The sequence below is a fragment of the Centropristis striata genome, chromosome 19 (assembly GCF_030273125.1).
Source record: "Centropristis striata isolate RG_2023a ecotype Rhode Island chromosome 19, C.striata_1.0, whole genome shotgun sequence".
NCBI classification, from domain to species: domain Eukaryota; kingdom Metazoa; phylum Chordata; class Actinopteri; order Perciformes; family Serranidae; genus Centropristis; species Centropristis striata.
This window is the reverse complement of record NC_081535.1, coordinates 18,962,656-18,985,511: the sequence shown is the minus strand read 5'-3', so window position 1 is coordinate 18,985,511 and position 22,856 is coordinate 18,962,656. Positions and strand designations below refer to the sequence as shown.

Genomic DNA, 22,856 nt, shown 5'->3' with positions numbered 1-22,856 from the left:
GAAAACGTGATGATAATCGCTTTCCTACAAGAACCGCCGTGGCAGGGAGAGACAGAGTGCATTTCCATTCAATCCCAACAGAACACCATAGCCGTTTTTTTCAGAATAACATTGTTGAAACAGAGGAGCTAATATTGGCAGCAAGAGCAACAACTTGGACCTTTCTCTCTGCTCTGCACTCGGTGAACAAAAAGGAGGAAAAAAAAGGAGAATAACTCACAAAAAAAGGATGTTCTATGCATTCTGGAGGTCAGGAGGATTAAAATAGGATTTATTGTTTTGTTTTAGTTTTTTATCGTGGCATCGAGAATTGTGGAATTTTACAGAAACTGGTATCGACTCCTCAAAATCTGGTATCGTGACATCCCTAGTGAGGAGGCAGATGAATGAATGGGATTCTGAATGGCTTACCTGCAGCAGTGTTCACGTCCTTCTTGTCGGATTTGATACTGTAGGCATAACACACTTCGGTTTTCACACACACAGATTTGCGTCCCTTGTGGTCACACTGATACTGAGCCTGCTGCAGGTTGATTTTAACAGGATCAAAAGTCATGTTGGCACGGAGCTCCGCAACATCTCTGGACCTGGTGAAATAAAACAAACATGCCAACTTCTAGGAAACACAGTTGTATATGTCATTGTAATGTGTGTGTGAGTTTGTGTGTGTGTGCGTGTGTGCTGAACTGTGCACATTCATCTACTTTCTCAAAGGGAGGAACAAGAAACGGATGCATCTTGAGTCCAAAACTTGGCCCCTCTCTATCTAACCGTTGAGCTTTCTAAAACAGAGCCAAGTGTAAAGGAAGAACAGCCGCCTGCTGCCAAATCCTATTTAAACTCTAAGCCACTTGGGAGTTGGAGTTTTCACACAGCTTGGCTGAGCCTCTGCCAGTAGAGACTGTGGGATAAGGTCTGCCTGGGAAGTTAAATCATGGTGTGGGCGGAAGTTTCAGAACTTTGTAGGTTGGAGTCCAACAGCCAAAAAGGGGTTGTAACAGAGAGATCATTAGGAAGTTGTTGGTCTCAAACCTACACGCCCAGTGGGACGCGCACAGCTGTCTAAACCAGAGTAAGACAATGCAAAGCGGACATGTAAGATGAAGTCTCCTCCTGCTGCTGCTAATGATTCAGGGGGAATGTGTAATTTTAGGAGTGAATGTTTTTTTTGAGGATGTCTCACCAGAATAGAGAAGCCCCTCCTAAACCTCCTATGGTAACATCAGTGATCCCATCACCATTCAGATCCATGACTCCATGTATGGACTGACCAAAGAATTTCATCTTTTCACCGTCACCACCTGCAGGGATACGCTGAAGAGAAACAGAACCAATTAAAGCACATTAAAGGAAGATTCCCCTTTAATTCAACCTGGCATTTTTCCCTTTAATGTGGCAGCTGTTTCTCTGGGGGTCAACTTTACACTTCTGTTGAAGAGCCCCCTACAGCTTTCCAAATAAACATGACCTTCACATGAATTATTTTAGAAGCTTGTCTCCGAGTCTGACAGAAGGTAAACACAGAAAGAAAAAGGAGTTAACGCGCTCAAAGGTAGCACGACCCCCACATTTATGGGAAGAGTGCCAGGATGAAATATACCAGAATATTCCTTTCATCTTAATAAACAATAACACATTTTTTTGGTATAAACCCTCTGAACCCCAAAATCCCACCAGTACATTTTGAAAAGCGTGCTTTAATTTAAAAAACTAAAACAAAATTACACAATTTATCACAGGCAGAAACTGTAGAAACATCATTATTGTTGGTTTTTCAACTTTAGAACGGTCCCTGAACTAATCATGTGTGTGCATGTGTCAGTAAAGAAACTAAATGTTTATTAAGAAAGTATAATGGTACAAACTCAGACATCAAAAAAGATGAATGACAGACTTTGAATGCTAAGATTATAATTATTACAATTATCTATTGGACTAATCACCAAATAACTGGTTATAATGATGTATGTGAGACAAACTTTTCTATTATTTTAGATTCTGAGCTCCTGTGCAAAGTTGAACCTATAAGTGACTCGACTAAGACAGTCAGTCACCCCATTGTTCAATATTGGTAACACGTTTGTAAAGTACTTTAATTTATATTTTTATGAAGTGTTATACTAAACAAAATGCATTTTTAGTTATCTCTATCTCCTGCCATGGTTGTGCTGTTTCCATAGAGGTGCAGGACTTACATGTTGCTGTAAAAAACAAGGCAACAACGAGTTAAAAATACCCTGAAACTGTTTGTTCAGAGGTTTATGGATCATTAAGTGGCACTGACACTGTTCTCACCTGTACAAACTTCTCTTTCAGTGACGTCTTATCTCCGTGGTAGATGTAAACGGCCCCTCGGTGGTCGTTCTCTAAAGGTGCACCGATCGCCACGTCATTAAAGCCGTCAAGGTTGAGATCCGATACGGCTGCAATGGCCGTACCAAACCGAGCGCCACACGGTTCATTTTTATTAGTGCAGGTGGCTGAGTGGGCCGTACAGCAGGACTGATTGACAGGCTTCAGAGTGAACTCGTGCATGAACTGGAAGTCCTGATAATGGAGTAGAGACAAAAAACAAGGACACGAGGAGAGACAACAATCAGTGGGTGCATCCTCACAATTTCACACAAACTTTTTCAATCACAGACATACACAAACGTTGTTTGTTTCCTCCAAAGTCCTGAATCCTTTAGGTTTTTAAATATTTTAAGTTGGAGTCCATCAGTTGGAGAACAATTAGATACTACATTATAGAATGTAGGATGATTATAGGATGATTTTCTTAATTGGCATCTATCATATTTTGCCCAAATGATGGACACATTTTTAGGCATTCTATGAACACAAAAGACTTGTAAAATATAGCTGCCGTAAAGTGCAAAAAATGTCTCTAGGGGAGCATGAACCCAGGACCCCAGGTTTGGGCTAAGCCTGAAATGTTTCCATCTGGCTCCGCCCTGAGAAACACACAGAATACCTTACTTTCTTTTGAAATTATCTACTGTACCTGGTTTCGTTTGTAGACGTAGACTTGTCCCTGCTCATCTCTTTCTGTGCCCATGTACATTGGAGCTCCGACCAGGAGGAGATCCGTGTAAGAATCTCCATCCACGTCAACGGTCTGCAGGACGCTGCCAAAGTACGAACCAATCTGCAACACAAGACAAATTTAACGAAGCCACAAAACAGAAAACAACAAAACAAAAAAACATACTTAAACATAACACACAAAACACAAAAAAATTACATTTTCCTATTGTGTTTTTTCAATAGACTGTATATAAAAGACACACAAATAAAGCCAATTATCCAATGTAACATGTTAAATAAAATTTTCCAAAGATGGTTTCTGTCACTTTAGGTCGCTCTTGCCACTCTGATGTATCTTTAAGTGTTCAATTTTCCGATTTGGTTTTAGTTAGTAATTTGATGCTATAAGGGTGTGATGTCATGATTGACAGCTGCAGTTGAATTCAGGATTGGTCAGGTGGAACATGTCAGTTCCAGTATCGAGGATATTTTGGCTTAATTCGTGTACAGTGGAAGGACCTGGAGACACATCTACAGTCTACCAGCTTTATATCTTAGCCTCTCCCTGTGATTCTGTTATAATTTTTCCTTGGGGGTCAATACAGACTTATGTGAAGTTTGATTAAAGATGCTTTCTCTGCAAAAACTCAGAAAGTGATGGAGGTTAGCCCAGACAGCACAAAGTAATAGACCCACCTGTTCTCCTTTCAGTATTTGCGACACGACAATGTTGTTCTTCTTATCCAGCCGATAGATAACAACCCGGCCTGTGTGGTTGTACCGCGGTGCACCTGAGATGTACAGCTCGCCATCAGGGGTGGACGCTGACTGAACATCATAGCCTGCAGAGACATATATTTAATGCACACACAAACAGGCAAAATCAGCAATGTGCTTGAGGATGCTGTGAGAAAAACATCTCTCTTTGAAGGTTATTTTTAAAAGCTTTAAGCCGGCTGTTTACGTCTCACTGTGTGGGGGAAACTATAAAACACCACTGGAAGCTGTCACAAACACACACTCACAGACAGGGCCACAAAGGCTACAAAGTCTGCAGTCAGGCCATTAGGTATGAGCATGTGCCAACAGCTGAGTTTACAGTACAGGAGCCTGGACCCACCAGTCCTCTATCTAATGACATGTTGATTAAATAACTTGATATTAAGATGCTGCGGTTGCTCTACGAGCCATAAAAGGCAGCAGGACGGAGAGAAAAGCCTGTGTATATTATTTATGTGACAAAGAGAGGGAGGCATCTGCCGTCGGAGTTAGACAAATTACATATCTTACTCCTCCATGCAACAGCAACTCTATATTTAATCTGCAGCTGTAAAATTTCACATAATCCCTTGAAATATCTAGTTCATCTCTCTCTCTCTGTTTAGCACAAAACTCTCAGCTCAGACAGAGTTGTTTATGCACATGTAAACACTGTATTTCATTCAGCTTACTAACAGGTGTATGTTTTTGTGTTTTTACAGGAAAGCAGGCAGGGACAGCAGAAAAAACGTTAATAAGCATGTGGAGCCTCTCACTTATAGTAATATCTATAAAAAGCTGATTGAGAAATATGTTTTCTGGGCCTTTGTTACAGGTCAACTCACCGAGGTACCCAGCAAGTCCTTCGTACCCGGCCTCAGTCTCTGGGTCGAAGAACTGAGTCTTTCCTGGAATGATTGTTCCTCCAGCAGTGTGCATTACCACTGTCCCGTTCCAGTCATACGCTCCCACTGCTCCCAGTAACACACCGTCCTACAAGACACAACAGAGCTGATGTTAGGAACAGCTGGATATCAGATTAGAACAATTAGAACACTTTTATAAGTAAGTGGTATAAAGAAAATTAACTTTATGAGGTCCAACAGTGTGCTTGAATCCAAGACATTAACACAATGTAAAGAAATATTAAATAACAATTAAAAGTTCTGCAAACAAAATCTCAAAATCAAGGTAAAATACGTAACATTTCTTATGTCTAAACAATTAGACTAAACAACACAACACAAACAAAAACTTGTACTTAAAATATTCCAAATGATTTCAACAATTTTTGAACCTAGAGAAATCAGTCATTTATTCAAGGTGGTGTCTTATAAACTTTTCCCCCTCTAGTTGCACAAAATTTCAGGAAAATACATAAATAACATAAATAAATGTGATTTATCTCAACAGGTCATGTTGTATATGTGTCATATTTATTGTTGGGAACAAAAGAACATTATTTTCCTATGAAATGTAGACATGAGGTAAAAAAGTGCCATAAAATATAAAAAAATACTATTGTGTAAGTACTGCAAGTACCTTAAAATAGTACTAATGCACAGTATCTGACTAAATTACTTGGTTACTTTCACCACCACTATTCAGAAAGACCCAGGAGTATAACAAGCGATGAAACATTTATTAAAAAAATGAATCAACAAGAATTTTGCTAATCACTCAAAAGTTATTTATCATGGAAAACTTACAAACATTCAGTGGCATTTTCACTATTTTTTTATATTTTATTGACTAAACAACTAATTAATAAGAAAAATTATTAAATGAAATAAAATATAGTAGAATATGACACAAAGCAGAAAAAAATGCTCGTCAATTAGTCTTTTTTCTTGTCTGCAGGAAACAGAGTTATCTCATAGGAAGGGGAGGGGTCACACAGGACATAACATGTATCATTCATTAGTCACAATGAACTGCGTCAAGAGGCTTTTCCCGCTGCTGACCCTTAAAGTGAGGCCCCGCGTGTTTAAGTTTCTTGTGTCTGATTGAGAGATAGTGTACACAGTAATGCAGGAGGTGATAAACGTGAGTCAGGAGCAGGAAGAGAGGCCCGAGCCGCTAGTATGTTTTTAAATAGACGTAGGAAATACCTAATGAATGAAGTCCGCAGGCGTGTTGTTCTTACAGTATTGAACAAACATCTGATTCACCCTCGCTCGCTGTCTCTTGTGCAGAACAGGCCTCATGTTTGCCTTTTGATCTCTGTCTGTCTGCCTCGCACACTCTCATGCAATCGGCCCAAACACGATCAGTCTGCAGCAGCGTGACGACAGAGAGCGTCTGTGTCTGGAAACTCCTACTGACCGAGGTGAATCACCAAAGGGGGCTGAAGATGCACCAGAGATAACACTGTGGCGTTGTGTCTGGTCTGGACGAGTTCATTAGTTGAGCGAACATCCACGCCAGCACATAAACTCGCACGCAAGCACATAAAATAAACAGTGCCTTTTAAACTAAACGCCAACAGGCATGGAAACATAGCTGTGGTCTAAAGATACGATGCACTCGTGCTTCAGGGATTCTGCTTCAAGTCACTCGCTTTTACTTTTTATGGTATTTGTGTATTCGAATGACATAAATAATTAGACTTACTTTAGCAGTATGAGCGCTAAACCCTGCTTGGGACATCTCCATCTCAAAGGAGGAGGTGAAATTGCCGGAAGTAGCTGTGGAAAAAAAAAGCACTTTTAATCTTTTATATAAAAAATAAATGGCACATAATGATCGTAACATTGATGATTAATTGTTGGATATCAGGAGTTTACGTCTAGAAATTTAAAATACTGTTGTCTTTACATGAATAGTGCGACATTTTGGGTAATATCCTTATTCGTAACCCTTTCTTGCAGAGATTTAGTTTAGTAAAAAAAATGGATACCACTAAATATAAAGTTAAATTTAATCCCAACAAAAAAAGAAGTGACAAAGTGATACTTGTGTTTTTTACAGGGAGTTCTGTGCTGTAACTATTTCTTGGTAAACAACATGAGCCAGGCTTTGAAATTGCCGTATTGCCCAAAATGTTGAACTATTTCTTGTATGTGTCCTAATGAAATTGAACATGTGCATGTGTGTTTACAGGGACAATATTTACCTTCTAAAGCAAAAATCTTGCTTCCCAAAGCATCCACAATGGTCAACAGCGCCACCTCATCGGACACGTTGAAGAAGTGATCATGTAACGGCTGACTGGAGATCGACTCAATCTCATGGATGAACTTATGCACTTCATCTGCACTTTTGTTCTGACGATTGTAGTCTCCCAAAACCTGAAAAGAAAAATGAACAATACTAAGAACCTCAGTGCTTAAAAGGTGACTGAGTGACAAACTGATTTAAATGATGGTTTATCAGTTATTTAAGAAACTGTGGAGTACATTTTTCTTTTCTTTTGATTTTAAATTTTCTGCTTTTTTGATCCGTCTTGTTATTTGAATAAGATTTACTGGCAGGATGACTGAAAACCCCAAATTTGCTCCTAGGATCTGAAAACACAGTGTACTATACATACATGTTAACATGCATATTGAGAAACAGTTTGTACCCACAGCAATGCCAAACCTCTCGATGTCATCATCATCACAATCTCCGATGACCCTCTCCAGATTATGGAAGTCATGTGACTCTCCGTCAGTCACAATCACCATGACTTTCTTCACCCCAGGTCGAGCACCACGCTCCGGCATGAAGGCCTCCTTCCTGAATGGTGCAAAATTTCCAATCTTCAGTCAAAAAAACATAACTTTTGCAGCACCTGCTGAAACAGGGCCTTAAAAATAGAATAGCCTATGTTGGCCATTTCACTTTCATGAGATTGGCAGGAGGTCTTTTTCATTTCGTACACTTTTCTACTTTATTAGCAACAATGCAACCCGACCACAAACAGTTTGGCTGATAGATTTAGCTGTGTTCTCCTTTAAGCTAAGCTTTCGCTACAAGATTTAGGTTTGGAAAACATTCGCTGTGCCTGACCACATACTTGTTTGACCAATCAGGGAAGGTGTGTTGGATAGTTTAGGAGAAATCTGACTAATGACAGCACTATATACTGCTGTGAATGGGGACATCAGCAAAGTGTATTTTAGCCACCTAAAAATGTCAGTATAGAAGATTGTCACTGCTTTACCTTGCTGTCAGAAAGCTGGTTTAAGTTCACACAGAAAGAACTGAAGCTGTTCTCTTTTCAAAGCCACCAGACTCTGTTTAAAAAAAAATGTTGATGAGGTACTTTGTCTCTGTTATTGCGTGACTTTGGTCAATCCAAACTAACTCTTTTAAAACACCAAAGTCACACAATAATACAAACACAAACAGGAGTTGGTGGTCTACCTGTGATCTGCACGGTAAAATTACTGTTTTTGTCAATGGAGTCTGGTGGCTTTGAAGACAAAACAGATGAAAAACAGTTTTAGTTCCCTGTCAGACAAGGTAAAGTGGTGAAAATATTCTAAATATAACACATACACTTAAACTAATGTTGATTCTTTGTTGGCTTAAATACATTGTGCTGCTTCTCCTGTCCACAGCAGTACATTGCTAAGCTTCTGCTCCAGACAATACACTAATTATGGATAAGTACCTCATACCCTAGTTCAAAAAATCTGAACTATCCCTTTAAGGAGTCCATTGTCCAGCCATCCCATTCAAATGCCCAATAAACGTTGCCAAACCATGATGACTCAAGTAATAATTGAGGCTCTGCGTTGCCAGCCTCACCAAAAATGAGAGGGGAGGGGTTAATGTTGAATACCTGGCAGTATCGATGCCCAGGAAAGTCATGGTCTTGAATCCGGTCTGCTGAGGAAGTTCTTCTACGAAATCCAGCAGATTGCGAGTGTTGTCGAACTGGCTCAGATTGACACGGTGAGTCACAGTCTCACCGTAGGACACGATCCCCACCTGGAAACACACACATTCCTATAAATATTATCCTACATTAACATTTATTTTTCCTTTTCTCTCTCCTTCTATGTTCGTCTCTTCTCTGCTTCCCCTCCCAGACAGTCTGCTGAGGATGTGGTTGGGTCTGTTGGGGTTGATATGACACAATGTTCTTTATACAGAAGGCAGAGGACTTCAGCAGCCATGGAAGATGTGACTTACAACCACCGGGCTCCACTGTGAGAAGACTTTCCAGTGTTTCCCCACTGGAAAACTCCACCAGCTCCAGCCCAGATCAATGTAACCATAATAAAAACTAACCACCCATTCGAGGAGCGATCCAAGGGGACAGAAATACACTCAAGGTATAACTTACTAAGGCAAAGGCTAAAATTACTTTAAAGTCTAAAAAGGCTTCAGTTCATAAAGTCGGCTTTGTGAAGGACATATTGCAGCTATTCTCACTGTTGGCACTGTGCGGAAAATTCCATAATGGAGGCCACTTAAGTCATCAAATATAATATCATATGAAAAAAGACTTGGCAGTGAATAGTATATTCCTTCATTCATCCTTTTTCAATGTTAGTGGAATCTTATATAACCCATTTATCCATTCACGATCTGATGTTTAACACCATGTACACCCAAATGTTTAAGACAAAAACAAACAATATCCATGAAAATCATTAATTCATGCAACTGACCTGCGAAAGTTTGGGCCCAATCTCAATGTTTTCTATGAAACGTCGCAGAAAATCGATGATACTGGTCCAAGGGTAGATACTGTTCGATCCATCCAGGACGATCACAATGTCCAGCTCCTTCGCACACTCTGGAAGAAAAGCCAGAAAGTAATTATGTATATATATATATATATATATATGTATATATAGTTAATTATGATACATTTTGTTTTTATGCATGCTGTAAGAGAATATTGGCATTATTTTATACACATTATTTGAAATAATGGACAGCTAACGATAGACAGCTTGGGTCACTAAATTGCTGATTTCCCCCCAAATAAATGAGATTAAGCAACACATCCGGTCCTCTTCCTGTTTACTTGTGCCCACAGCAGAAAAACAACAGTAGCTCCACAATCAAAATGTAATAATGTAGAGCAGCAGTTCCCAGACCTGGGGTCACAAATCTGAAGGGGTAGCAAGATTACTAACAGGAAAGGATATTTAATGTAAAAACAAACTTGTTGTGTTTTACTCAATTTGTTTTATTTTGTTTAATTGAATTACTGTATAATTTAAGGTATTTTAAAGAAGTAGTTGAACTCTAAAGTTCACTATTTAACATGTTACACCTCTTACTGTATGTAGAGGATAATAATTCAAGATTAAGAAGTAGAGAGTATCACATATTTCACATAGCAGAAGTTGTATTTCCTTACTAAAGCTGCTTGATGTACAAATTAATTTATGTTCTTGCACCCCCACTAAAACAATGTTCCTCATTCTGCAGGGACAGAGCTATAGAGAGCAGGGCATCCGCCTGCTACTGCTCTACTAAATGTATAAAAACTGCTATTGGATTATCAAAAATATCATGAGACTGTACTGTATAATTTTTTTTCTTCCAGCTCTATCTATATAATAATGAATACTAATGTTAAATATTCTTTAATAAAGTGATATGGATAGTTATAATGGTGCAAAATCAAAGCACAATCCACATGGGAGGACTGTGTTTTAGTGTGTCTCTCTTGTCTCTTTTTGTGTATCACACTGACTTTTTTTATTTATTTGTTTTTCTGTTAGTAGGGGATAATGACTGGGGTTTCTTTAGTGAATTGTATTTTGCTCTGTTATTTATGACTTATTAAAAAATCTGAAAATAAAGTATTTAAAAAAACTTTCAGTGTATTTTCTTGCCTCTAAATTTGGTGTCTGTCTCAGAAAAATCCCATATCTGCCCTACAACAAAATCCAGACCTGAAATAATAGTTCTGCTGTCTAATGAGAGTCAAGAAAGCCAAAATAAAAGTCACTAAAGGCAATGCAATCTCTTATGATCTCTCAATTGTTACGTTTACTTGTCAAATCAGTTTAAAAGCAGAGAAAGTAGAAAATGGCTGTAGATTGTTTACTCTCCGGTTCTTTTCGAGGCCGTTTCCTTCCTGGGAAACAGAGTGCAGGCCCAGTAAACTGTCTCCTAACTTGGGCATACAGCGCGGCAGAAGGGCTGGGCTGTGCCGGGCCAGAGAGGGATGGGGGTCGCAGACAAGTTTACATTAAGAAGAATGCTCTAATCTCTCTCCTTGCTGAGGGAGGGTGAGTTTGATGTCAGGGTCTTGGGTGGTACAACAGCGAGGATTAGATTATAATCTCTTATCCCCAACAGGCAATTTGTGCAGACGCCGCCCCCGTCCTGTGGAGATGTGCTGTGTCTCATTCTGTCCGTACCTTGCACAGCCGGTGCCACAGAGTTGAGGATCTGGAAGGAATCGCTGACATTCGCACAAACTCCTGAGATGTACTGCTGCTGCCCGCACATGTAGCCGTACTGGGGACCACAGGCCTGTGGAGACAGGGCACACACACATATAAACAAACTCTAGTTGCTTGAGAAAGTAAAACTCACAGGCTGTGACTGGTTAGCTTTCCACCAGTATGAGGTCACGGGTGAGAGGAGGTTCAGGGCTACCGAGGACAGAAACCAAGAGGAAAGAACTACTCAAACTAAGGATTACGCACAGATTATTAAAAACCGCCATGGATCCCTTCAGAAACTTCTCCAGAGAGAAAAGGAGAAGAGGGAAACTGAGAAACTGAGACTGCATGGAAGTAGGGCTTAAAAATACCAACAAAAACTGGAAAACTAAAAAAATATCTACTAATCTTTCAGCCTCATTTCCTTACATTTCCCTGCATGCTCCCCAGCATCAGGGCTTTCCTCACACTGGTAGGCACACTGGAGTTGAAGAGCATGACTAAGGGTCTGTATGCTAACATTTGCTAATTTGCAACAAACACAAATTACAACTGAGGCTGATGGGAATGTTATAAGAAAGAAATTATCATGTAACATTTCAAAAAGCCACATTAATCTACACGTCAGCTTTCACCCAGTTTCTGACTTTTGATGAGTTAAAAAAAATAAATATTCTGGACGAAGTTAAATGGGTGTTAAATTGAAGGATATAAACACAGGCAAAAGTTGCATCAACATCAACCACTTGAAGTTTTAACAAGATAGTTTACCTGTTTCACCTACAGTAGATGCTGGTTTGCACGCCCCCAGTTTGTCTCTCGCCACAGCCACCAGACTCCATTGACAAAAACAGTAATTTTACCTCACAGAACAAGGAGGTTGCTGGTCTACCACAGCTGCGATCAGCTAGATTGTTTGTGTCATTGTGTGACTTTGGTGTTTTAAAGGGTTAGTTCTGAGTCACCAAAGTCACAGAATAAACCCAAACAATCTAACTGACTGAGGCAGCTGTAATACCAGCAACATGTGACCAGTGAGGTAAAATTACGAGAGCATAGAGAATGGCCTTAGCTCCTCTTGCGCCAACTTAAAGAGGGCTGTCTGACAGCAAGGTGAAGCATGAAAATACTCTAAATATAGCAACTTAAACTGATTATTTTACATGGCTTACATAGATAGGTTTTGCTTCTGCACCGTCCACAGCAGTGCGACACTTTTCCTGCTTCTGAAAACTGGAAGTGTACCAACTACCATCTACTGAAGGTCATACAATGACTATGTATAAATACCTTATATAATCCCACTTAAAACAATACAAGATGTCCCTTTAAGTGTTACAAGAGGGTTAAAGGGTTAAAACTTCAGTAAAACTTGCAGCTGTGCAGGATCTGCCCTCACAGTCAAACATTATTTTATTTGCTTGGCCCAAATTACAAGTTGCATAAAATATCAACCACAAGTCCATTTGTTTCTGTCATTTTCACACCCTGCTAATGTCATAATCATGTACAAATAAAATATAGCCATAAAATATAATAGGCGTTGTCACCTCCTACATGCATTTCTGTATTTATACAGTTGATTCAGATTCCCAGGACATGCAGCTTCACTGAGAGACATGGGAGGGTCGGCCCACTGTTTCCATCGAGACCAAAGGTCTAGTGAACACACATTTTCGGCCCAGTTTCTTGCAGAAAATATGCAAAGTTCAGTTCTTCCTTTTGTGTTTAGTATGGAAAATTTACGATAGAGCACTTTCATATACTATAGAAAGCAACTTCCCCTTACCAGAAACCCTCCGTTGGGATTGGTCACCAGCGTGGTTCCCATGGTCATGTTCTCCTTGACTTCATGTAAGTTGGGAACTGTTGTGTTTTCTAAGAGAAAGAAAAAAAAATATGGATGAATAAACAGAGTGAGACAAACAGTACAGAGGAAGAGCAGCTGGACAAATTCCTCTTCTGTATTTTCCCAGAGGAAGAGAGTCTCTCACCCTCCTTCCTCACTGCCCCAGGAAGATGTAACAACCACTGAGATGTGGTTTAATATGCCATGTTTCATTACTTCACCTCCGATTGTAGCTCATGGCAATTAATAAAGGATGCAGCAGAGCGCTAAACAAAATGTTTTGTTGATAAACATCCCAGCTGCAATAAGGAAGAAATAGAGGAATCATTAAGCAATCACAACATGTGGCTAAAATTAGCATGTTATGACAAAGTTCACCCTGGGAATGCTTTGGATCGACTTTTCTTCCCACGTATTCTTACAAACTCATTCACATGCCGGTTCAATTCTGAGTCCAACTCTTTACCAACTCCCATGAGGGGATTTTTGATATTTAACCATTTCTGATTCTCATTAGCAGCTGTTCTATGTTCCCAGCATGCAACAGAACTGTTCGTAGTTAGTAGTGAGGCGTAATGACCTTTAATAGCTTCAGTTTCACCCAATTTTTCATCTATGTTTGACTACCTTCTCCTTCTATCCCTCCTCTATTTCCTGTCTTCATGCTAACTGGAAAATACTGAAGAGAGCACAGAATTAAAAGCTCTTTTAATGACTCTAACATACCTTGTTTTTCATGCACATTAAACAGTCTTCTCTCATGCACAGACAGCAAATTTTGATGTGAACACAAGCTGGTTTCTTTCCTTATTTTCTTAAATATGTGATAAAATGAGTGACATGGACGTAGATCCGGCACCTCATGATTCGTCCACGTGGGACTGAAAGCATCTTTGTGGCTCTGCAGAGGAGAATACACGCTTTGTCCTCAGTGAACTGTGAACTCCAGATAGCTATCAGAACAAATTACACTTATCATACAAGCGCTCCAAGTCTCAAATGACCTCTTGAAAATCAAAGAATGAGAGTTTTCAAAGTGGCTTCTGCTAAAATATGTCACCATTATAACCAGTGATTACTTCGTGGTGGTAGTAAATCAATAACCAGTGGTGCAAAGTGACTAAGTACATTTACTTAAGTACAACTCTGAGGTACTTGATCTTGAGTATTTCCATGTTCTGCTTCTTTATACTACTATTTTTCTTTAGTTCAGAGGTAAAAATTTTACTTCATTAGGGCTGGGCGATATGGAGAAAAACAAATATTACAATATATATATATTTTTCAAACACCTCAACATCAATTTTGTGACGATATTTTAAGGTTGACTATTGGTGCTTTCTTTTGGAAATACTGGAGATTTTTGATAAATAATCATCAGTCATGTGGATATAACGAGTGGGTAGAGGCAAATAATAGAATGTGATAATTGTTCGGTATGTGATAATAATTTTACTGTACTGCATCCTCTAAAAGCAGGAAAAGAAAACACTTACGAAGATGATATCTAACTTGACACAATATTGATATACATTGCAAAGCTTCCTCCGCTAGATTCATTTAATTACTTTTATCCTTAGTCACTTTGCAGATTCAGATTAATGATATGAAATACAATCCACAAATAATGGAAGATGTATTATTATAGGATAAGATAAGACTTTACAGATCATTTGCTACCCTGCAGTATATAAATGAAACAAATAAGGTCAACCTTTACAAGCTGCAACATTCAAGTGAAGTACACTTTAATTCATTGATACTTTTAATTAATTGATACATTGATACTACTTATTGACACATTATGCTCATTTTCAGGTTCAAACTTTCTACTACAACACATTTACATGCTTTAATGTTCAAAAAACACATTATTTTCCTCATAATGTCTGTCTGAATATACCTGTAAGCACCGCCTGTCTGAAACCCTCTGTTTTAAACAGTCTCTTTAAGCTCCTCTCCCTAAAAAGCCCATTCTACGACTGATTGGCTTGCAAGAAAAATATGGTCGACTTTGGTAGTTCTGATCCAGGTTAATGAAAATTGTGAAATAGCCACCTGAAATAACCCAATGTATGTGCATGAGCACTGAAAAAGTATGTTTTTCATGTTCTCTTTTAGTAAAATGTTGACTGCAGGACTTTTACTTGTAGCAGAGTATTTATAAATTGTGGTATTGCTACTTTTACTTAAGTAAGTCTTGTCATATGTAGACAAACGCATAATAAATGTAGCATTTCAGTTTATCAGGATGATAATCTATAATTACATGCACACTATATGCATAAAAAATGTTTTACGTTTACACTCAGCAGTGATGGATGTCACAATATGCTGATCTTATGAGTAGTTCTTCAGCCTGAATGACTGCAGCCTGAAATTGCAATTGTGTGCAACCAACTATTTATGTTTATTGTTTGTCATTTGGGTTCAATTTTCCAAACAGAATGTAAACATATTGCAGCACTGTTTAGCAGATTGTGAATGTTGGGAGTTTCTCGCCAGTTTTTCATCACACATAATTATCCTGGCATAACCACCTTTTCAGTTTTATAGGTCGGACGGAACCATGATTAAGAATTACAACATGAAAACCACATAGATTTCAGTTTGCTCATTATGGTTTGGCATATCTCTCTGCAGCGCTGCAATAATGCAGACCTCGTATGGAGACAGACGAAGGCGTCGTAGTGGGCATGGACGAGATGACTCTGCAGGGATCATCAGATTGGACCCTTCAACAAAACATCAACATGAACTCTTCCTGCTGTCCTTGTTCAGTTTCACTTTAAATTAAAATACAGCACTGTTGTTGCCGTCATCTAAACCACTCCCAGTTGTTTGCAGAGTCGTCTGGCTCCGTCTGCCAGGCTCTATTGATTCCCAGTGGATGTTTTCCAGACTAAACCCGAGTTTGTGAAATTTAAACTTTTGCTCTTCCAAGATAAAAACAAATAGAGCACTCGCCTGCGGTGAGTAGAGGAGCATCATTTCTCTCCATGCATATAAAATCCTCAGCACAGCAGCCAATAATTCACCAGCAGCAGGAGAGCTGTAACTCCTGTTACATGACAGATCGGAGGTGTAAACAGCTGTGTTGAGAAGTATCAATTCCTGAGCTGAGAGTGTGTGTGTGCAGGTCTACTGTACACACTCCTGCAGCCCACAGCGTCGACACACAGACAAACATTAATAGAGGCTTTGCAGACTGCTGACCAGGAGCAAAGTTATGTTTATCTGTTTAATAAGATATAATTGGAAGGATAAAACATTAAAACCGTGTTTATTTACTGCCTTCCTGTTCTGCTGGGCCTGACTTCCTCCCTGCAAGACCCAGTTAAATGTGCAGAAGATTTAGACACACAGTGGTACAATTACAGAATATAGTCACAAAATATATAGATTATATTTTCAGCTGAAGGTAAAATATGTAGCTTTTCCACGATAAAACGTCTAAAAATGACCAGACCTGAGTTATATTTTGTTGATTTATGCACCTAATTAAACTGTAATCAAGGTAATGCTCTGTTTCATTTTTACATGGAGTGCAAAAACTGTTATAGAGTGAGTTTAAAGCCACATTTTTCTGATACATTTTTACATTTTAAACTCTATGTTTAAAGTCGATAAAGGATTTTAGTTATCGGACATCTGGGTCTTAAGTTATCAAGAGAAACAAGCTGATCTAATATTAGGGGTAACTCGTCTCGCTGATGCTCTAGGACGTCTTTTGTCCACTGAACAGTGCTTGAGTAGCATAACTGTTAACAAACCACTTTAATCAGTCTTTTTACCATATTTAATAACTGGGTGTGTTTGTTTTGGAGAACTTTACAGATAATTCGTCACGTGGTAAAAACCTCCTGAACAACAACTCCCATGATCCCACACTACTTCACAAATTATTGTTTTAAATAAGATATCCCCTAGTGGTAAGAAATGCCTCAAATGTCTTGTTTTGTCTGACAAATAGTCCCAAACCCAAATATATTATATTTAAAAATGAGAGAAGCAGTAAATCCTCACATTTGAGAAGTTGGAACCAAAAAGCATTTGACATTTTGATCACATAATTGATCAAATGGCTGATTGTTTCAGCACACAAATAACGTTCTTACTCGGTAGCTCCAGTTTGACGCAGGCGTCGGGCCCTCCCTCCACAGGACACTTGTAGACGTCTCCTGTCCTCTTCGCCGGCTGGCCAGAAAGGGGCGAACCAATAAGAACCCTGAATGAATAAATAAAGAACAGTCGGGATTGTTGGTTAGAAACACTGCCAACAACCACACACCACAGTCACAGTTTCACCATTGTGATAACAAGCACAACTTAAATGTTTCTGCAGAAATTAAGAGCTGGCATTTTGGAAACTTTAATTATACTGACATTGTTAAATTAAACATAAACAGCAGGTTCAGACTGACTGATAAAGCTGTTATAGCTTATTATGAATGGCTAATGATTCTTTGACTGGCATATTATTTTATTATCACCCTGAAACTGTGGTATGAAATAACACTGGAGTAACTCAATAAAAAACGCTAATTATCTCCTCATTACACACTAATGTATGATATGTTGCAGATGTTTGCAAATTGGTACAGAGGTATATTACTCTTTGTACAGTGTGTGTGAAACTTGTCAGCAATGGACATGATAATGAGAAGATTCTGGTACTGATACCTTGAGGTATTAAAATTTGGTATCCCCTGAAAAGGCAATTGGGTCGGTGCGCAGTCATGGCAATAATGTTGCTGAATATACCAATAATATTTAGATGAATAAGAGAATAAATTAACAGATATTAAATTGCCCTTTTTTCTGCTGCGTTTACTGCCATTAAAATACAACAAATACATTTTTAACATAAAAAAGAAGGTAAATTATTTCCAACATCTATTGAACAAATTGAACTGAAGGCACTGAAACTCCCAACTAACCCCCAAAAAAAACCCTGAGAGCAAAATTACCGTCTTTTATGGTGTGTTTATTGCACACGTCGACATCGCAATGACAGTAAGAAAACAATATTTCTTGTGCAGCCTGATTGTGTTACATGTCCATGTGTGAGTTTCATAACATCGTGTCGCTCCGTCAGTAATCTAAAAAGAGTCCTCTAAACACTCCGGCTTATTAACATTCCTGAAATCTAATGGGCCCTGGTCATCTAAAGCGAGACACAAGTGGAACAACAACACAAACTGCTCCGTCCACTCAGCTGTCTGTGAGAAAAACAGCAACATTATTGACTGTATGATGTTTAAATGAATGATAGTGACTGACTGTGTGGTTTATCGGCTGTTCGTTTCAATAAGTTCAACATGCATTAATGCAAGAAAGTCATTTCAGGGAGGTTTTTATTAAAATCTTTTTCTTTTTCTATCCATGTTTACTAACCTTGTCAGACATACTTTTCTAAATCAGATTATTAAACTTGCTTCAAGGTATATAGTCTTGATTTTTAGCCATACAAGCAGTGTGGCTCCCAGTACGGATCAGACTCGTCAGAATGAAAAAACAAATCCCATTTTCAAAAAACAGAATATGCATCAAATTCAGAATTCAGAGTGAAGAGATTTACAAAAAAAACGAAAAATGTTATCAGTTTGAACATTAAATGCCTTGTCTATGTATTGTATTGAACTGTCAAGCAGGCCTTTTTCTCGCCTTAAATGTTTCAGAAACACATTCACATTTAAGTGACTGTTTAGCTGTAATTTGAGAAAACAGCTCCCCAATATGCATGTGTCACTCAGCACTGCATCCCACATTTCGTTTTTTACGCTCTGATTGGTTGTTGGTCTATTCAAAGGCAGTTATGTCTGCACCATTGGCTGCAAAAGAAGTCCGGTCCTATCTATCTCAATACAAAATGAGACTAATACTCACTTGATTTATTACCTCAGTAAAATTATTGTGCCAATATTATGGTCTCAATCGCTAGTTTCAAGTCTTACGTAGTTAAATATGTAAATAATGGTCCCAATTACAAGAAAATAGATGATAAAGCAGGGCATGATTTGGGGTGTGGTTACCTTTGATACCTTTGACAAGTTTCTAACACAGCGAGTGCAATGTCCTCGGTTCTCAGGTCCACCCATAGATCCACCCCTCGCTCCTCCCCAGTTTCAATATGATCCCTCCGGTTTCAAAAAACAAAGATGTCGATGACCATAACGCCGAACTCAGAGCTTCAAATGAGCAGTCCACAGACCAATGGGTGACGTCACAGTCACTACATCCACTATTTATATACAGTCTATCGTTTAACTGTACACAGTCTAAGTAGGAAGAGGTGAAACGATGCCCCCTATTGGTTTGGAGCATGTGGCAGGTTATCATACATTACTTTCAAGGTCAGAAAATGAAAGCAGTTTCATCAAATCTTATCAGGTCATTTGTTCTCCCTGGCAGATTTTTTTTGTTTTATACTAGCTAAATGTTTCTTATGACTCCTCTACAAAAACATGCATTCATTTGATTGTTTATAGAAGGAGATATTTCTTGCAGCATAGTTAGTTGACTCAACAACAACATGGCAATTTTCTGATATTTATCCCGGCAGTCTTTGAAGAAAAGTTACTGTATTAGAATCTAAAGTGGAGGGATGCCTCTTTGTACTGTCTGCCACATGCATTACATTTTCTCTGTGCAGTTGATCCACCTTTCAACAAACTGAGGTGCACTGAAGAGCTAAAGGGCAGAGGTCCGGAAAAGACATCTGTGACTAATCAGTGTCCACCCATTTATGGCAACTTGCGTGTTACATCTCCTCATGGTCGCCATGTTTTTCCTCCATAATATTCTCCTTCATGGATGTACTGAGGACTACAAATCATGTCTAATTTTATTGCCCCTCCTCCTCATTTTCTCGAAACCATCAATGTTTTATCTCTTTATTTTATTTATTTCATCTGTTTTCATTCACTGCTTGGATATCTGCCTGTCTGCCTGACCCCTGTTGTTTCTCAGCCTTCTCCAACCAGACCCTTATCTTTTGGACTTCTTTGTGTAATACTTTTCTCTGAACTGGAACAAAATAGTGCTATCTGGAGACGCAACAAAGCTAATGTGTTTCCAGAGAGCAGTGACGAGGTTCAGTCACGGCTGGCTTCACCGATTAGCGGTGAGTAAATTATTGTAACTGATCTCATATGAGCTTGATAAGATCATCAGCACCAGGTACAGTCATGTGGGAAAGAACCAGCAGTGGTGTTGCAACAGGTTGGAGAGCAGCAAACAGGAAAATAAAGGCAGGAGTAACTGAAGGAGATATGTAGACCCACAGAGCCGTTAACCACACTCTAATAGCATTTAACAGGGTTTTTAAAATTGTGCTTGGAGACACTTTTAGCAAGGAGCCACGGATGCTTGGTTTCAGTGTATTTACAGGCTCGGTATGTGGATACTCTGGTGGGTAGTTTAAGGTTAACAGCTAGAGTAGTAAAGGCAAGGAGACTCATTACAGCAGCAGCTGGTGTGCTCTCCTTCACTTACTTTTACAGGTTAATAAAGGTTTCTCGCTTTTGTCAGTGCTGAGGGTTCAAATTAAACTGAAGTTGGTATAATAAAGTGTTGTTATACAGGAAGCTTTTTGTGAAGCTTTCCAAAACTATACTTCTGGGATTTTCTGATGAAGAACGATGAGGACCACCAGAGGAAAGAGTTGATGCTGCTTGTTAGAGAACTTCATCTGCACACTGTAGTCAAGATACATCAGAATGTAGCGCAAGGTGGCAAGTTTTCTACCTAAACTTATTATTATGAAGTAAATATTAACTGTACAATGAAAAAGCTACAGAATAATGACACCATCTGTGCTTAGATTGGCTTCCAATAAGCCTTGCTTTCACTATTATGCAGTTCTGTCTGATATCCCAGGAAAATAAAGGCTTGAACATAAACAAAACAGGAAGAGGCTAGTGCTTGAGTTGGGCCTGTACTTGTTGTAGTTGATGTCATTATACAGATTCACTCCTTCCGTTCTTACTTTTACCAGAAAGGTCTGTGATAGATCTCTGCTTACCACACAGCATTTTGGTAAGAGGCAACTCAACAAAAAACCGACACTAACTATCCTCAGGTAGCGTAATTGCACGGTGGAACAATCAGAGTCAGGTGGGAACTCCGCCCAGCAAAAGAAAAAAAAACCTGCTGTAGGAGGAGGCAAAGAAGTTGAAGAGGGAGAGTGATAAAATAAATAACAAAACCTGACTACTTTATGTGTTACTGATGTGATTTACTCTCCCTCTATCCTAGCACTCAGGTTTAAATAGCAAATTTCAAATTTCCATTTCAAATTTGGGATTCTTGCATCTGTTTCTTGCTTTGGACAGTATCCTGGCTTCCAGGGGTAGCCATGTTGTTAATAAATATATAAAGTGTATTGGACTGGAACAATCTATTTGTTCATATGAAAATCAACAGACTATGATTAGATTATGTTATCACCATCTTTGCATTTGTTTCCCAACAAACTGCCCAACAGTGCTTCCTGTGGGGTTGGCAGCTCCAAAGAAAATGGAAAGTTATCTGGTCGTCTTTGCGACACCAACAATAATATCACTTCAAGTTCAAAAATTGTCTGTTCCAGACTAACCAGATTACCAGAATATGATCAAAGAAAATACAAATTAATGTGCATTTCCATCAACTACCGTTATGCAAATATAAACAGTTGGTGGCACTAAATCTCTAGGCGCCATTAAACTATTTCAGAAGAAGAAGCAATGAGAAGTGATTAAAAGAGTTCCAGTCAAAGCTCAAATGAACTAAAACATAGAAAATGTGATTGTTGCATACTTCATGTATGTCATTATTGAATCTGTAATCCATTGTTGCAGTTTGCTTTCATTAAAACAACAGCTTTCCCACAACTTTTTGGGATTTCCCCCTTTTTTTTTTTTGCATAATGTGTGTAAAAAATTGTTGATGGAAATGCACTTATTGACTCCAAAACATTAGCTTTAGTTCTTCAACGCCAAAGCTTGAACATCAATAAAACCCAACACATTCTCTACAGCTGGAATGTATAAAAAATTGACCGCATTCACTTCAGATTTGTGCCATGTTGGAAGTTTTATGGAACATCATGCTTAATTGCCATCACATGGTGCACGTCTGAAACGGGTTCGTGTTTCAACAAGCATTTGTGACATGAGGAGGAAATGGTGAAAGATGATGAACGTTAATGACACTCACCATTTCCCCTCGCTGTTCTCAAACTGCTGGACAGTGTAGCCGAACATGTCCTCCAGTGGCCCGTTGAATGACAAACCATTTTTCTGGTCCACGTTGAAGGACAGCACGCAGGACAGCAGCACTGCAGGACAGAAGGGAAGGACAAGTTTATACAGAACAGAGACTGTTTACTAGACCTGCACTAGCTACTGTACTGCTCTCCTGAGACATTTTAGAATAAATAATCTCATTAAGAATAAATAATCCAATCCTGTAATAAGAGACTTGTATTAATTTTCTCATATAAAAGTGAGCCATCCTAGTAAATTTAATTTAAAAAGCATTCAAGATGCAACCCCGAAAATGAAAAACAAACACATCTAGAAATAGACTACCTTAATAAATAGTGGGCATTTAATTAATTTAGCCACAATATTTATATAATTGTAATTGTATCAAAAACATAGATAGTATACAGATATGAGGGGTGAACTGTGAACCAAACACACACACACACACACACACACACACACACACACAGAGTCATTTTGGACCCCACTGGAGGAATTTCAAACATCAATGTGAAGCACTTTGGTCAGAGTCCAGTCTGACCTGCAGGACAATGGCTTCCTCTCTGCACTCTGCCGAGTCTGCGTCTGTCTGTCACTGAGCTGAGTATATATCACAGAGGCTCT

At 38.9% G+C, this 22,856-nt stretch overlaps 1 protein-coding gene across 1 annotated transcript in view; it reads right to left on the bottom strand.

Annotated features, from left to right (window-relative positions):
• Window positions 1-22,856, bottom strand: part of itga1 (integrin, alpha 1) — a 56,794-nt gene that overhangs the window by 13,505 nt on the left and 20,433 nt on the right. The window contains exons 2-16 of the mRNA XM_059358381.1: window positions 22,183-22,303; window positions 17,100-17,209; window positions 12,922-13,010; window positions 11,106-11,220; window positions 9,393-9,520; window positions 8,558-8,706; window positions 7,356-7,506; window positions 6,902-7,076; window positions 6,400-6,473; window positions 4,632-4,779; window positions 3,724-3,869; window positions 3,005-3,148; window positions 2,296-2,547; window positions 1,184-1,314; window positions 412-587 (exon numbers count right to left, since the gene is read on the bottom strand). Coding sequence (XP_059214364.1) covers window positions 412-587; window positions 1,184-1,314; window positions 2,296-2,547; window positions 3,005-3,148; window positions 3,724-3,869; window positions 4,632-4,779; window positions 6,400-6,473; window positions 6,902-7,076; window positions 7,356-7,506; window positions 8,558-8,706; window positions 9,393-9,520; window positions 11,106-11,220; window positions 12,922-13,010; window positions 17,100-17,209; window positions 22,183-22,303 — 2,109 coding nt within the window. The remainder of the gene's footprint in view (window positions 1-411; window positions 588-1,183; window positions 1,315-2,295; window positions 2,548-3,004; window positions 3,149-3,723; window positions 3,870-4,631; window positions 4,780-6,399; window positions 6,474-6,901; window positions 7,077-7,355; window positions 7,507-8,557; window positions 8,707-9,392; window positions 9,521-11,105; window positions 11,221-12,921; window positions 13,011-17,099; window positions 17,210-22,182; window positions 22,304-22,856) is intronic.